The 14,737-nt window shown below is 38.2% G+C and overlaps 1 protein-coding gene across 6 annotated transcripts in view; it reads right to left on the bottom strand.

The window, feature by feature from the left end:
• Window positions 1-9,474: 9,474 nt before the first annotated feature.
• Window positions 9,475-14,737, bottom strand: part of USP33 (ubiquitin specific peptidase 33) — a 44,187-nt gene continuing 38,924 nt past the window's right edge. For all 6 annotated transcript variants that reach the window (XM_068406051.1, XM_068406048.1, XM_068406050.1 and 3 more), the window contains one exon: window positions 9,475-10,674. In XM_068406051.1, coding sequence (XP_068262152.1) covers window positions 10,517-10,674 — 158 coding nt within the window. In that variant the 3' untranslated portion in view covers window positions 9,475-10,516. The remainder of the gene's footprint in view (window positions 10,675-14,737) is intronic.

Genomic DNA, 14,737 nt, shown 5'->3' with positions numbered 1-14,737 from the left:
GGTAGCATCGCTTTTCTACCTACTTCAATCCATGAAATAGCTTAATTGCTTCTCCTATTATTAGAGCAAATTAAATGTGATTTTTTTCTGACAAAAGATTAGCAAAGTTCACTCTTCACAACTCAGCACAATTGAGAAGCTGATCCTGAGGACATCTAGGTTAGTTCTGTGACAGCTACTCTGGTATCTTTACACCATGCCCCAAGAACAACATGAGCAAGTTATTACTGCTTGCTACCCAACACTGCAGTTAAAACAGGGCTTATGTTCTTGGCTACCACTCCAGATCTTCACTGGATCTTAAAAAGGGCATGCAGGACAAAGAACATGATGATAGCTGAATTCATCTCCAGAGTTCAGCTAAAGCTGATTTGTTCTGACTCAAAGGCAGCTGTATTGGACTGGCTGGTTGTGTGGAATGACTCGGGTGGCTGCATGGTAAGCCCTGGACAGGCACAGAGGGACTTCTCCTGAAGCCAGCTTTGGTTCAGTAGGGCCAACTTCCACAGTACGGCCCAGACCTAATAAACCATCCTGGACTGGATACAAGTTGGCTCAGCACAACACTCGGAAGTCTCTGCACCTGCATTCTTGAGAAGAAAATTCCAACAACAGATAGTTACAGAAAATAAAGTTATAAAAGGGGAGTTTTTGTTAAGCTAAAAGAAAAAAAAAAAACCCAGAACATTAACAGTGTTAAGACCATTTTCTGCTTAAATATGCATACTTACACAGAATCACTTCATGTTTTCTTTGTTATAGGTCCTCTATTTTGCTGCTGTTCTGCCTGCTGTACTCCCTTTTTTCCATTCATGCTACCATATGTAAAGAACAAATATGAGAAAGGCTAGATTTCCCTTAAGATCATCAACAACAAAAAAAGCATTTTCAATGTCTTTACCTGAAGCAAAATGCTTTAGATAAATAAAATTGGTTCGTGTCCAAAGTTTAAAAATTCTGCCTGAAGACATACCCTACTGACTCATTTAGGTGTGGCTTCAGTAGCCAATTTACATCAGAGACTGTACAGGCTTTTTGCCACAATTTCTATTAAAATGTACAATATTATCAATTCAGTAATATAGTAACAAAATGCATGTTTGTAATAATATTTCCACTACTTCAAATACACTGAAAGACTTTACAGTAGTTATGGAAGTCAGCATGTCAAAATTATTAATAAAATCATAATTGGAAAAAAAATGCAGTTGTGGTAAATCATACAGAGTGGTCATCTGGTCTAGTATCTACTAAAAATAAATCCACTCCAGCCATAAATTTAGAATGCCTGTTTTTATAACTTCTTTTTTTTCTGTGGGAACAAGGCAAGGGGAAATCAAAGTTATAGCTCTTTATTAAACAGAACGCTCTCCAGTCATTGATAAAGGATATGTACATTACACAGTTTAGGAGTCTCATAACCCACACAGACTACTGCAGAGTTGACTTTGGTTACTGAAAGTTGTCATATTCCATGTTGAAAAAGCAAGCTGCCAATTACAAAAGTTAAACATATGTAGAAAGTTATTAGTTTATTTCCATTTTACGTCCATATATTTAAAGTAGGGGCAATCTAACCCAAACCGGTCTAAAAATTTGCAGTTGAGTAGATCTGATACTTATTTTTAATAATTAAATTAATTAGGCTATATTCAGTACAACGTATAACCACTCCTCGCTTGTGAGGTATTCCCATTTACATGGCTTTTTCTAATTTCAGTAGAGGCTTCAAAGTCAGGTAGATATGAAATGATAGCTAAACTGTAGTGCATTATTAAAAAAAAAATATTCCAGATTGGAACGCATTAACATAAAAGCAATATACAAGAAGAAAGCTCCTTGTTTTTCAGAAGGGATTCTACTTGTTAGTTTTTAGTGCTAAAGAGGGAGGTTTTATATTTCAAAACTGAAATATTGGTGTCTAAAATATTTCAAGCAACTGTATTTTTTTATTTGTTTTATTTCAGTTACTTTGAGCATGTTGTTATTCTAGGGTATAAACTTTGACTCAAGCTTTAAGAAAACAACAGTCCAGAGACTTGCAGGTTCTGGAAGATTTCACATATGTGAAACAGGGAAGTTTTGACTAAATGGGATTAGCTGGACCTATATGGGCACAGGTGGTTTTGCCTATGGCTACTAAAAAATTGAAATTCATATTAATCATTACCTTACTGGAGTGTTCACATCAGCACTGACTTTAAGAGTGAGTTAGCTTACTCTAGAAGTTTTACCCCTTACAGATGTTATGAACTCCTATCCAAACAATCACTTTTATCTTTCCCCTCTCCTTTAGAAACTTCCCTTCGTTACATGTATGGAGCACTCTCAGGTATTAGTGGTTCTGCATTAATACTTTCAATTATGTACAACCTACATAAAGATGTGTCACGTCATGGAATATCCCTGTTATGACTACCTTTCATACTCCTTCAGGTCCCAGACCAAAATAAAGGCCTCTCTTGTTACTGAAACTGAACAGCATGTAGTATGTTCAATGTAAACCAGAAAAACACAGATTAGAAGTTCTCAACTAAGATGTAGGTGTCTAATCAAAAAAAAAAAAAAAGACCTGGCACATTTCTGCCTTAGTCTTCTGCTTAAGCACATTTTTTTCCTAACAGAAAAGTTTTTTAAAGACAAGCCTAGCCTGTGATTAAGGCCCTCTCATACAGGGTATGGAAGATTGAATTTTTATTTAAACCTAATTGCCATCACACAGGAGTGGACATCAGCACCACTGACAGTTTAAGAAGGAGAGATCCCTGTTCACAGCTCAAATCCAGAGTGCATGGGAGGCAGTTTTCAGATCTAGGTTGACAGTGCGATCAGGAAGCTTAACATCTTCTGGAGGAGGCTTGCAGAGCAGGAGTCAAAAAGTGCCTCCATTATTGGTATCTTTTTCAATAGCTACAGAAGGAGCCCAGGAAGACTAGCCTCTGGACTTGAGTGTGCAAAGTCAGGGCCACACATGAAGTTCAGATTGCTACTGATCTAGTTTAAGAGACAAATCACCTATCCTACCCTGCTTGGTTGGAAAGCAAATTAATTACACTACAAACAAGGTAAGAGCAAGTACATTTCCCTTATTAAATTATTCAGAAGATGGGACACCAAAGAAGAGTTCATAGCTAAATAAATGTCTTATTTCTTGCTTCTGCAGTTAAATTGTAAAGCCAGTCTAAATATAAAAACCTCAGTACTAAACTAGAAGTTTAATGGAAAATACTGTCTAACTGAATTAATAGGTACCAATCAATTAGCATTTTGGCATGTATGAGTGCATTTCTTTTGCTATAGCTGAAAAGCTCAAGGTAATCTCACTTCTGGTCCTAAAGAGAAGGTGTGTGCATTGGTGGAAACAAACACGCGTTCACAGCAGGAGCAAGTGCTGCGGCTCTGTTCATTTGGGTTTGGCATTTTAACAGACACCCGGGGGGGGAAGCAATGTATCACCATGGTAACCAGGACATCTTGTTTTAGCATGTACATTAAAAACCACACAGGACAGAACAAAATTAGTCACCTAGAAAAATATTCATTTCTGGGCAAAACTATTCATGAGCAATGAAAATGAAAAGGTCTTAGCATTGTCCTGTGAGATAAATGACAAAAATTGCTATTTCTTATTTTTGACAGCTGACAATTTATTTTGAGCTAAGTTTTTTCTTACTTCTAAGAATCAGATTCCTCCTCTCTTCTGCCCTCCTTATTCCTCTCAACAAAGTACTTTAAGATTTACTTTCTCATGTGGCAAGTTATTCCAAAAATGGATCTCACTAAAGTTCTTAATGTATAATAAGTTCTTTGTGAGTTCCAAGTGAGAAAGGAGGAACATATCTGGAGATTAAATCTTCTCAACTTCGTTTATATTATGAAAACATTTTCTAGATAGTGACTTTTATTTTTGCACCTCCGATGCTGCTGAACAAATGACTAGTAAGAAAGTGATTTGAGATTCACTAGCATTGCATAAAGGTGTATCAAAACTGCAAAAATAACCAGTGTATTCCTATTACTCCAACTTTACTTTTATACTGACAGTTCATTTCATAATGGTGTATAATCAGTAAGTCAAATGTCAACTGTATTTCCTCATGTCCACTCATTTCAACAACCAGAACTTGTATTTTACCCTTTTAGCTAATCAACTCAATCTTGAAAAAGTCAGAAAATGAAATTTCTTGCTTATTCATCTCATAAACATCCTATTTGAGTGATCAAGTTCCTACTGCATTTTAAAGTCCACATATATACCCATCTACAACCCTTATAAGGAAACGTCATTGAGTGACTTGGCATGTATTGTCACTAACAACCCATAAAACCTATCAGACACATCAGTGATATATGTTTCTCACAAAGGGACCTTCTTTTTCTAGCTGCATGTCTCAGCTGACATTTAGAAGAAAGAGAAGTTTTGTGATGGAGTTAATAATAGCAACTTTCTATCAAAAACACAACTCTTGCTATCGTAAGCAAACATCTGTAATATTAAATGTTTTATAAACAGACAACGTTTTATCTTACTGTGTGGCAGCGTTCACGCTTTTTTATGGAGAAACAGCCTTGTCACCTTGTAGAATGGCTGAAAGCTACGCTGAAGCTATTCTTAATTTAACACAAGTCACATGCTTTAAACAGCTATATATATTATAGAATATATACAAGAAAACAAGTTATACTTTTCACTGTTAGTGCGAATAGCCCTTTTAAAATTTTTTACTGAACAAGGCTATTTTCTAATCTGCTAAGATTTTGAAGGCTAATATAAACCAAGTTTGTTTGCAACCAGATCTCTGTGAAATAACGCTGAAAGTGATTTGTCTGTGACACTTCAGAAATCTAGACTCTTATTTTGCTTCCTGCTACTAATTGTCAGCTCTGGATGGCTTAAGTATAGAGGGAAGCCAGAAAAGCCATCTGTTTGGAAGAATGAAAAAGCCTAGTTGTTTTACTCATTTCCTGGGCAAAATGAACAGCTGAAAGGTTTTCAGTGAGAAAACTGCTTAGACTGCACTGAGCCAGATGTATATAGGGAATTCAAAAGGAATAAATGGGACAGGATTTTCTTAGTTCAGTATAAAATAGTTGTATGGCAAATATGAAGAAACCACTTGTCCCTTTAAGCAGATAATCTGTAAGTTTTTCTGTAAATTTTCCAAATCTCATGTTTGCTTTTCGAATTAACTTGTATGATGAATAATAGGATAATTTATCAATACAAAAAAAAAAAATCAAACATTAGCAGTATCATTATAAATAAATGCCTATAACAGTAACTTGAAAGAAACTTCATGGCTTTAGTCCTTTTAAGAAAACCTACGATATCTTGTGTTAGAAAAAGCCAATCACTGTATAAGTTTTGAATCTGAGAAGCAGGATACTTACATAATGCATTAGCATAGCACATCAAATTATACCAGATTTCATAAGAAAAATTCAGGCCTACATGGGCGTATTTAACTTTTGCTCCACAAATGAAACTGCTTCATCCGCATAATACATTTTATAGCCAAACATATTTCTAACACTTTATGCTGATATCCCTCTGTCAGTGAAACACACTGCTAACTCAACAGATACATATGTGAAATTACCCTGCTCCAGGCAAAATTAACCTGCTTTACCAAAATACAGGACCATACAAACTTACAAAAGTCTCTAAATATAAATTCTTTCAGATGTCACTGAGTGTTGCACTCTGCTGGAAGGACAGATTTCTAAGAGTACATTACCATCTAGCCTCAAGAGTAGGGAGCAACGCACTACTTGTTAGCTCCAGTCTTCTGACATCTCTACTTTGGTAGCTTGGTCAGAAGTTAATTCCTATCAGCATAGCTCTGTCAATAGAATGGTAAGCATTCCACATGACTATGTGACTCCCAGGCACAGCTAAACAGACTAGAACTTCCACATCAAATATGTTATTGTCAGAGAGAAGAAATAGATTAATTAAAAAAAAAAAAAACCCTAAATAAATTAGCTTCCATTCACCCAGCTGCATACAGCAGGTGTGCAAGTCATAGTACAGTATCTGGACAGAGCAATAAAATTCAAATGCAAGATCTCTTTACCACTGTCAGGGATGTGTAGCAACAATGGCTGTGGCTGTTCTCCCATGAATTCAGATTTGGCAGGTTTGTAGTGTCTCCCCACAAAGAGCTTAGCCTACAGCAGTTTTTGTCAAACAGATATTAGAGACCACCTTAAAACCTGCTTTTGCTGCATTCAGGCAGCTCAACAGCTGACAATGACAGTAGTATTCAAATAAAATATGCAGAGTTATTAAAATGGTTCTGAGTTTGTCCGATATGAATTAATAAAAATAGCTTTTGCCCTTTTTCATCTTACCTTGATACAGGTTTTGAACAGTGTATGAAGTCTCTAACTTACCTAGCAAACTTTCAGGCCATTACTGATGGGAAGGCTGACACCCGTTAACAGCAGTCAATTGAGTGTCATTTATCTATTTGAAAACAAAAAACAACCTTTATCGGATGTATCTACTCAAGATCACTATTCCAACATTGAACCAAAAATAATTACTGTAGTGCCTCCAGCCACAGTTCAGTGAAGAGACTGGAGAAATGGATTATGTCCATTTATATATCTCTATATATATCTGTCCTTAGACACAGGACTAATTCAGATTATACTTGCAGAAACAGCTTTCTGGACTACCCAAGTTAAACAATGAATCTGCATCACCGAATTGTCTTCAGAACTTCCTTCATTTCCTTATGTTCCAGTCACAGGAAAGGAAGAGACTGGCCTTTAAGTCAGTAAAAGTATAACATGGGATAGTTTTACAGGTGACAAGCAGGTAATTTTTATTTGCTTTATTAAGCAGATGGACTACTTAGCTCTCACCTCTGAAGCGTATTATAAAAGTGCCTTGTTTTACTACTAAGCAATTCAATAGCTCTTCCGCTAATCTTTTGCCCTCCATTTATACTGTTCAGCTACATCACATAGTATCTGAGGCACTCTCCTTGACATCGGGGGTGCAGATGAACAATTAGCTACACTACTTGCAAAAAATCTTCAGAAATTTAGAGAAATAAAGCTTTGAGCTGGTAAGTCCCCCACACCCCCCATGCACTTTTCTCCAGAAGAGAGGATTAGTTACCAGAATGAACACCAGACTTTTAACAGCTCAAATCTAGATTCCCAGGCCTAAAACAAGGACTCCACTGGATTTTTCTCGTCTTGGAATGACCGCTTCCCTCGTACCCAAACACACTGCTGTGTTTCCTCAACTGGAAACAAATGAACAAAGAATCCAAATAGTCTGGTGAAAGGCTTATGGAAAAAAATAATTTCCACAGCCCCTTCCTGAGATGCATTCTTTCTTTGCTGCGAATCAGACAGCTCTTGACAGTAAAGGCTTCTCCTTTACCTATACTCTTGAAGTGTTGCCTTCCCTTCAGCATACACAAGCCATCCATCTGCAGTTCTCCCACACTGTCTTACTTTAAAAGGCTACTTCCATTTCTCTGGCATAAAATCCTTTGTAGAGCTCTCAAAGGGCTAAAAGCAAGACAGCCATCCCTTTGGAACTGTCTGTCTTGAACACAAACACATCTATTTCATCTCTGCAAACTCATGATTTCTTTTTTTTTTTTTTTAAGCATGACAAACAGTTGTAGTGTGAAGATGCCTTTTACTGTGGTGACAGAGCCATTTCTCATACTCTAGTTTAAACTCAAGTGTCTTGTTACTGATCTATATGCAATCACAGTTTACGATTATGTTTGACTATGGATTCCCAGTGGAAAAGGTTGACAAAACTGCTAGAAGATTTCTAGATTTCTAATAGGCTCCCTAAACCCAGCACAAGTCACCATTGCTAAAGCTGAGGCAAATATTCCTACTCATCTAGGAAAAATTGTTCACTATTATTCAGAAATTATTTCCACATCGGAAGTCTTACTTCTTCAGCATTCTTTTAAGCAAAAGAACAACTTCGTTTTCAACGCTGAGTCTTGTTGCTCTTCTCTGAAATAACATCTCCCCAACTTGTATTTATCATCATATATCCAAAATCGGCAACAGTACAGATGAGATCTCACAACAAGCACAGCACCAAGTAGAGCAGAATAATTACCTCCTGTGCCTCACATCTGATGCTTTTGTTACTATTACTCCGAACAGGTTTTGTTTTGGTATCACTGCATTTTAACTCTTAGTCAGATCTGCTGTAATACCCAAAATATTCAGCACAGAATGCTTCATTCCCCCAACAAGCTGATGTCCCTAACACTCAATCCATTTTTCTCTTTCAAGTTTTACAGTGGCAGTCTGTTCCACCATCCAGATTATTAATGAAAACATTGAATAAACTGGTAAACCTGATCACCATACAGTTATTTAGCCAAGAACGTATTTCCCAAGTTTCCAATTAAGAACACCATGTCGGAAAAATTCTTCCTAAAGTATGCAAACCTATTAATTGTTATTTAGCTTTAGTATGTTAGAGAACCTTAAGAATAGCTTAAATGAGATAAAACTTTAGCAAAAAAAAAAAAAAAAAAAGAAAAAGAAAAAGTTAAAATAAGACAGTATAAATCCAGGTTTAGTTTAGTCACTCTAATATAAAAAAAGGACAAAAATGGAGGTGCAAAGTTAGGACAGCCTTCCACAGGCCAAGGTCAGCAAATTACTATTGACTACTCATAAGCAAGTTAACTTCACCTTAATCAGTAAGACAAGTCTGTAGTAGTAACTGTTGTGTTTGTTTACCTTGTACATACAGACGTAACTCTATATTAACTTCAAGTTGCCTTATCTCCTAATGTAAAATTGTCCAAATGCATTGTCGGACATTAAGTCTCTGCTCACTGTTTCTTTACATTTACACCTATGTACCTGCAAGGCTTCTGAGCTGCCCATGTCCCATGACCTAATCTGGAATTTAAAGAACACTTACATACAAGTTCAGAAACTTAACAGGCTGGCCCAGAGTTACCTGCGATACAGTTTAAAATTGAAAAATGTTTTCCTTATGTACCAACCACATAATCATTGGTTTCATACTGATGTCCATTTACCCCTCTTATTTGCACTGCTGTGTTTTTAGCTCTAGTTCTTCTCAGGTAGGCTGAGGAAAATTCTGGGATTTACATTCAGACAGAACTGACTCCTCCTACACAGCACATTAGCAAGTACTTAAGGTTAGAAGACACTTTCTCTAGGACTCTTACAGGTGGCTTTTTAACCAGAATAGCTTTAAGTGCTTTACAAAGTTCAAAACCAGTTTGATTTTATACTAGATACAAAATTGTCCAGAAGAATGTTATGCCAGCGTTTTCTTACTTTGGAAGTAGAACCGTCAACATCATTGCCTAAACATCAAGTCGTCAAGAAATAATAGTTATATGGGTGTGAGAGCAGTACCACAGTATTACTTCAAAAGTTTTTGTATTGATGTAATAAATGAAAAACGTTTAAGAAAGGTTTTTTGCCCCCCTCTTCCACAGTTTAGGGTTTTTTTTTATTGATCCAGCCTTGTATAATGCTGCTTATTTGGTAACAATATCAGGCAAAAACAAGAGCAAGTGCCATTCTGCATTCCAATATGAATCATTCAGTAAAGTTTGGCAATATATACATTTTATCCAGCTTCTGACATTATAGGTCATCATGCCAATGCAATTTTTTAACAATACAATAAAATCCTTCAAATGGAACTGTTTATGAATGTAAAATTCAAGAGACCAGACAATTTAATTTCTGAAATTTATATCACTCATGTCCATAATAATTTTACATTTCACACTTCATGCTCTCAAACGTTACCCTAGAGAAGACTAAATCTTTTTGTCACATATACTATTAAAGACACTAGCCAGGTTTATAGAGTTACAGCAGACTATAGTAAGATGTAAAATTTAGTAGGTAATAAGTTATCACATTTGCTGACTAAAACAATATTCAATCTACACTAATGTTTGATCCATTCAAATACAATAAGTATTTGGATGTTATATACTACCCATTTCATATACTTACAGTGCAAAATAAGTGAGAATTTTTTTCCTGAGCATTTAGGAAATTCAAATCCTTTTCCTTGTCACTGATTGCAATCCATTTAAAATATACTCCCCGTATACTTAGGCTTGTCAAGACTGTACAATTAAGACAGGCAAAAGTTTGTAGATATAGGAAGCCCAATCAGGAATCAGAAGGGTCACTGAACATCTCTAAAATTTGTCCCCATTTTTCAAGTCTAAGGATATAACAGGATTTTGACTTATACCAAAAAGTTCAGAAATTAAATTTTTTCCATTGACCAAACGCTCAAAAATGTACAAACCACATACCTTCCAAAACAGAGAAACAGTCTCTATTTAAACAAATTGTAATACATATTTCAACTTACTATTCTGTAGTTAATGTAATGCCCAGTGAGCTGTGCCTCCAACAGACATAAGAGAATAAAACTTTTAGGAATGTATTTTGGGCATTTTTTAAGGAAGCCGGATTCCTTACAAGTTCATCTTTTTCTCAATAGCTACAGACCATGAGTTTCTAATTCAATCTTCTCCTCTGTTTGCAAGATATCAGGTTCTACTGGAGGAACAGGTGGTCTGAGTATAATCTCTGGACCTCCACCATAGATTGACTGAAGAAAATTCCATGTTTCTTCAGATATTTGTCCAGAATCTGCACCTGAAAACATTTTAAAAATTTTAATTACTATTTAGAATAATTCTTTCATGATTTCTTTGAAGTCCATAACAGATACAAAAAGAAAAAAATAATATAGATTCCAATTTAAAACCCTAATCTGAATTTGTGCTTTATCTTCACCAGCTACCAAATCCAATGACATATTTTGTGTTAACTTTATACTTCTTGATTCTTACAGCTACCTGCCCTAACTATCTAGTACGTAACACACCTCAAGCATAAAACACATGAAGGTTCTATGATAAACATTTTATCTGATACTTATCAATTAAGCTGACAACTGGTAGCTCTTAGTACACAGGAAACAACAATTTACATTAATGTAAGGATATGCAGTCCCATCAAGTACACTGTAAAGTTCAAGGATTGAAGATTCTTGTTTCAGCAAAGAAATCAATATTGATAGTAAAAAAATAAAAGTGTGAGAACCACAGTGAAATTTTCAGAATATCAGAGTGAAACCACTATTAGGACATCAACAGCCCCACTAATGCTCCTTGTATGTAGCACTGATGGGTCAGCCTGATTTCTTTTCATTCACTGATTAAAGTCTTTGCTTATGATTCCATTACCCTAGCCAGAGATCCCTCTCCTCTCAGGTCAGCATCCAACAATCGTTTCTGATTTTCCATAACTTTTTATAGTGGCAAAGGGCAAGGGAGCATCAGCACATCTAGGGTTTAACACAAGGATCCTGTCTGATACAGTTGAAGTGATTTCTTCACTCTAACCTAGGCAGAGAGCACAAATTTCTATTCTATCTGAATAAATCCCCCGTTCTTTAAGCAACTCATTAAAAACCTGCTCCACAGCAAGTTTCGCCCAATATCCTTATTAGATACCATTAATCCGCCTCGTTAAGCCTACTTTCAGCACCCTCCTACTTAAAAAAAGAAAAAAAAAAAAGCACCACAACAAGGGTTAGACTGGACATGGCACTTAGTGCCATGGTCTAGTTGACAGGGTGGTGTCAGGGCAACGGTTGGACTCGATGATCCCAGAGGTCTCTTCCAACCTGGTTAAAAAAAGAAAAAAAAAAAAAGGGGGACTTGCCCCCCCACCTCCTATACTTTTCTGTCCTCACCACCTGCTCCAGCATGTCTACTACTGTACTTTATGTATAAAAAGTTTCCAAAGAGGAAATGTACAAAGAGCTGCACATTTGTTTATTGACTCAACCATGCTTCATCTGGAAGTCATGATGCAGATCCTGTGCCAGTACTAATGACGTTATGCCTCAGTTTTACCCATTTAAGTTCAGATACTCAAAAAACAACTCCATCTCTGTAGGCACAGGAACAGATCTTTGCTCCCTTATCCAGACCTCAGCTTTTCTAACAGTCAGGTTTAACTGAACAGGCACAGTGAACTAATGCACTGGCTTCAGGACCACTGGATCACAGAAACATGTAATACTGTACACTACGCAGTGGTGCTCCCACCTCTTCTCTCATGACTTAAGAGACAGATTTTCCACAGCCTATTTGTCTTCATTTCCACCCAAGTTCTAATTTGAATCAATGTAGCTGAAGTTAACAACTGTCTAATTTACTATCAATTATTGATTCTAAAATGATTTTTTTTTTTGCTACACCAGTCAAGGTGCCTTACACCTTGTATCTGAATTCTACATTAGCGCTTCAATCATTAAAATATACTGCAAAACTCACGAGTGCAAGAACTCATTCTTTTTTTAAAAACACTCTTAACTTTTTACAGTCCGTGAGGTTTATGCAGGGCCTAGGGGCCTCCAGTGAACTGCCACTGGTAGGTCCACTGTATGCTGCAGCATTAAGTTAAATTAGGAAAAAATCCAGTTAAATAAAGGTTATTTAATCCAGTAAATTAATGCTGCAATTTTTAATTTTTTTTTAAAGCTGAGCTACAATGAATTTAAATATTCATAGGAAGTCTAAAATCCTCATAAAGCAGGCCATATTAAAATTTTTTTCCCTGTACCTACAGGTACAGCTAAGGCCTCCTTGGAATTAAACCTGGCAAGAGAGGTCAAGGACAACAGAAAGGGCTTCTTCAAATACATTGCAGCTAAAACCCACACTAGAGGCAATGTAGGCCCACTGATGAATGAGGTGGGGGTCCTGGAGACAGAGGATAAAAAGAAGGCGGAGTTACTGAATGCCTTCTTTGCCTCTGTCTATACTGTTGGAGGCTGTCCTGAGGAGCCCTGGACCCCTGCGGCCTCAGAAGAAGTCAGGATAGAGGAGGAATCTGTCTTGGTAGATGAGGGCTGGGTCAGGGACCAATTAAGCAACCTGGACGTCCATAAATCCATGGGCCCTGATGGGATGCACCCGCGGGTGCTGAGGGAGCTGGCGGAAGTCATTGCTAGGCCACTCTCCATCATCTTTGCTAAGTCGTGGGCAACGGGAGAGGTGCCTGAGGACTGGAGGAAAGCGAATGTCACTCCAGTCTTCAAAAAGGGCAGGAAGGAGGACCCGGGTAACTATAGACCGGTCAGCCTCACCTCCATCCCTGGAAAGGTGATGGAGCAACTTGTCCTTGGTGCTGTCTCTAGGCACATCAAGGATAGGGGGATCATTAGGGGCACTCAGCATGGCTTCACCAAGGGGAAGTCTTGCTCAACCAACTTGATAGCCTTTTATGAGGATGTTACCCGGTGGATAGATGATGGTAAAGCTGTGGATGTGGTCTATCTCGATTTCAGTAAAGCGTTTGACACGGTCTCCCACAGCATCCTCGCAGCTAAACTGGGGAAGTGTGGTCTGGATGATCGGGTAGTGAGGTGGATTGTAAACTGGCTGAAGGAAAGAAGCCAGAGAGTAGTGGTCAGCGGGACAGAGTCCAGTTGGAGGTCTGTGTCTAGCGGAGTTCCGCAAGGGTCGGTTCTGGGACCAGTTCTATTCAATATATTCATTAATGACTTGGATGAGGGATTAGAGTGCACTATCAGCAAGTTCGCTGATGACACAAAACTGGGAGGAGTGGCTGACACAACGGAAGGCTGCGCAGCCATTCAGAGAGACCTGGACAGGCTGGAGAGTTGGGCGGGGAGAAATTTAATGAAATATAACAAGGGCAAGTGTAGAGTCCTGCATCTGGGCAAGAACAACCCCATGTACCAGTACAAGTTGGGGACAGAGCTGTTGGAGACCAGCGTAGGGGAAAGGGACCTGGGGGTCCTAGTGGACAACAGGATGACCATGAGCCAGCAGTGTGCCCTTGTGGCCAAGAAGGCCAATGGCATCCTGGGGTGTATTAGAAGGGGTGTGGTCAGCAGATCGAGAGAGGTTCTCCTCCCCCTCTACTCTGCCCTGGTGAGGCCGCATCTGGAATATTGTGTCCAGTTCTGGGCCCCTCAGTTCAAGAAGGACAGGGAACTGCTAGAGAGAGTCCAGCGCAGAGCCACGAAGATGATTAAGGGAGTGGAACATCTCCCTTATGAGGAGAGGCTGAGGGAGCTGGGTCTCTTTAGCTTAGAGAAGAGGAGACTGAGGGGTGACCTCATTAATGTTTATAAATATGTAAAGGGCAAGTGTTGTGAGGATGGAGCCAGGCTCTTCTCAGTGACATCCCTCGACAGGAAAGGGGCAATGGGTGCAAGCTGGAACACAGGAGGTTCCACTTAAATTTGAGGAAAAACTTCTTTACTGTAAGGGTGACTGAACACTGGAACAGGCTGCCCAGAGAGGTTGTGGAGTCTCCTTCTCTGGAGACATTCAAAACCCGCCTGGATGCGTTCCTGTGTGATATGGTCTAGGCAATCCTGCCCCGGCAGGGGGATTGGACTAGATGATCTTTCGAGGTCCCTTCCAATCCCTAACATTCTGTGATTCTGTGATTCTGTGATACAAAGCCAAAGCACACTTTCACCATTTTAAAGTTACTCTGCACCTCCTTCTATACTCTCACATCTGTACTTGGATTAGTCTATTACAATTACAGATACTAATTCTTTAAGAACAAGCTGCTCCCCCAGCAGCTGCTCCCCCAAAAACAGGCACAACACAGATACACTAGGAATTGCCATTTTATGGTAACAGTTAAAAAAAGAATTCATAAT

This window comes from Nyctibius grandis, chromosome 8 (assembly GCF_013368605.1).
Source record: "Nyctibius grandis isolate bNycGra1 chromosome 8, bNycGra1.pri, whole genome shotgun sequence".
Taxonomy (NCBI): domain Eukaryota; kingdom Metazoa; phylum Chordata; class Aves; order Nyctibiiformes; family Nyctibiidae; genus Nyctibius; species Nyctibius grandis.
The sequence above is the reverse complement of the archived record's forward strand: the minus strand, read 5'-3'. Positions and strand labels throughout refer to the sequence as shown.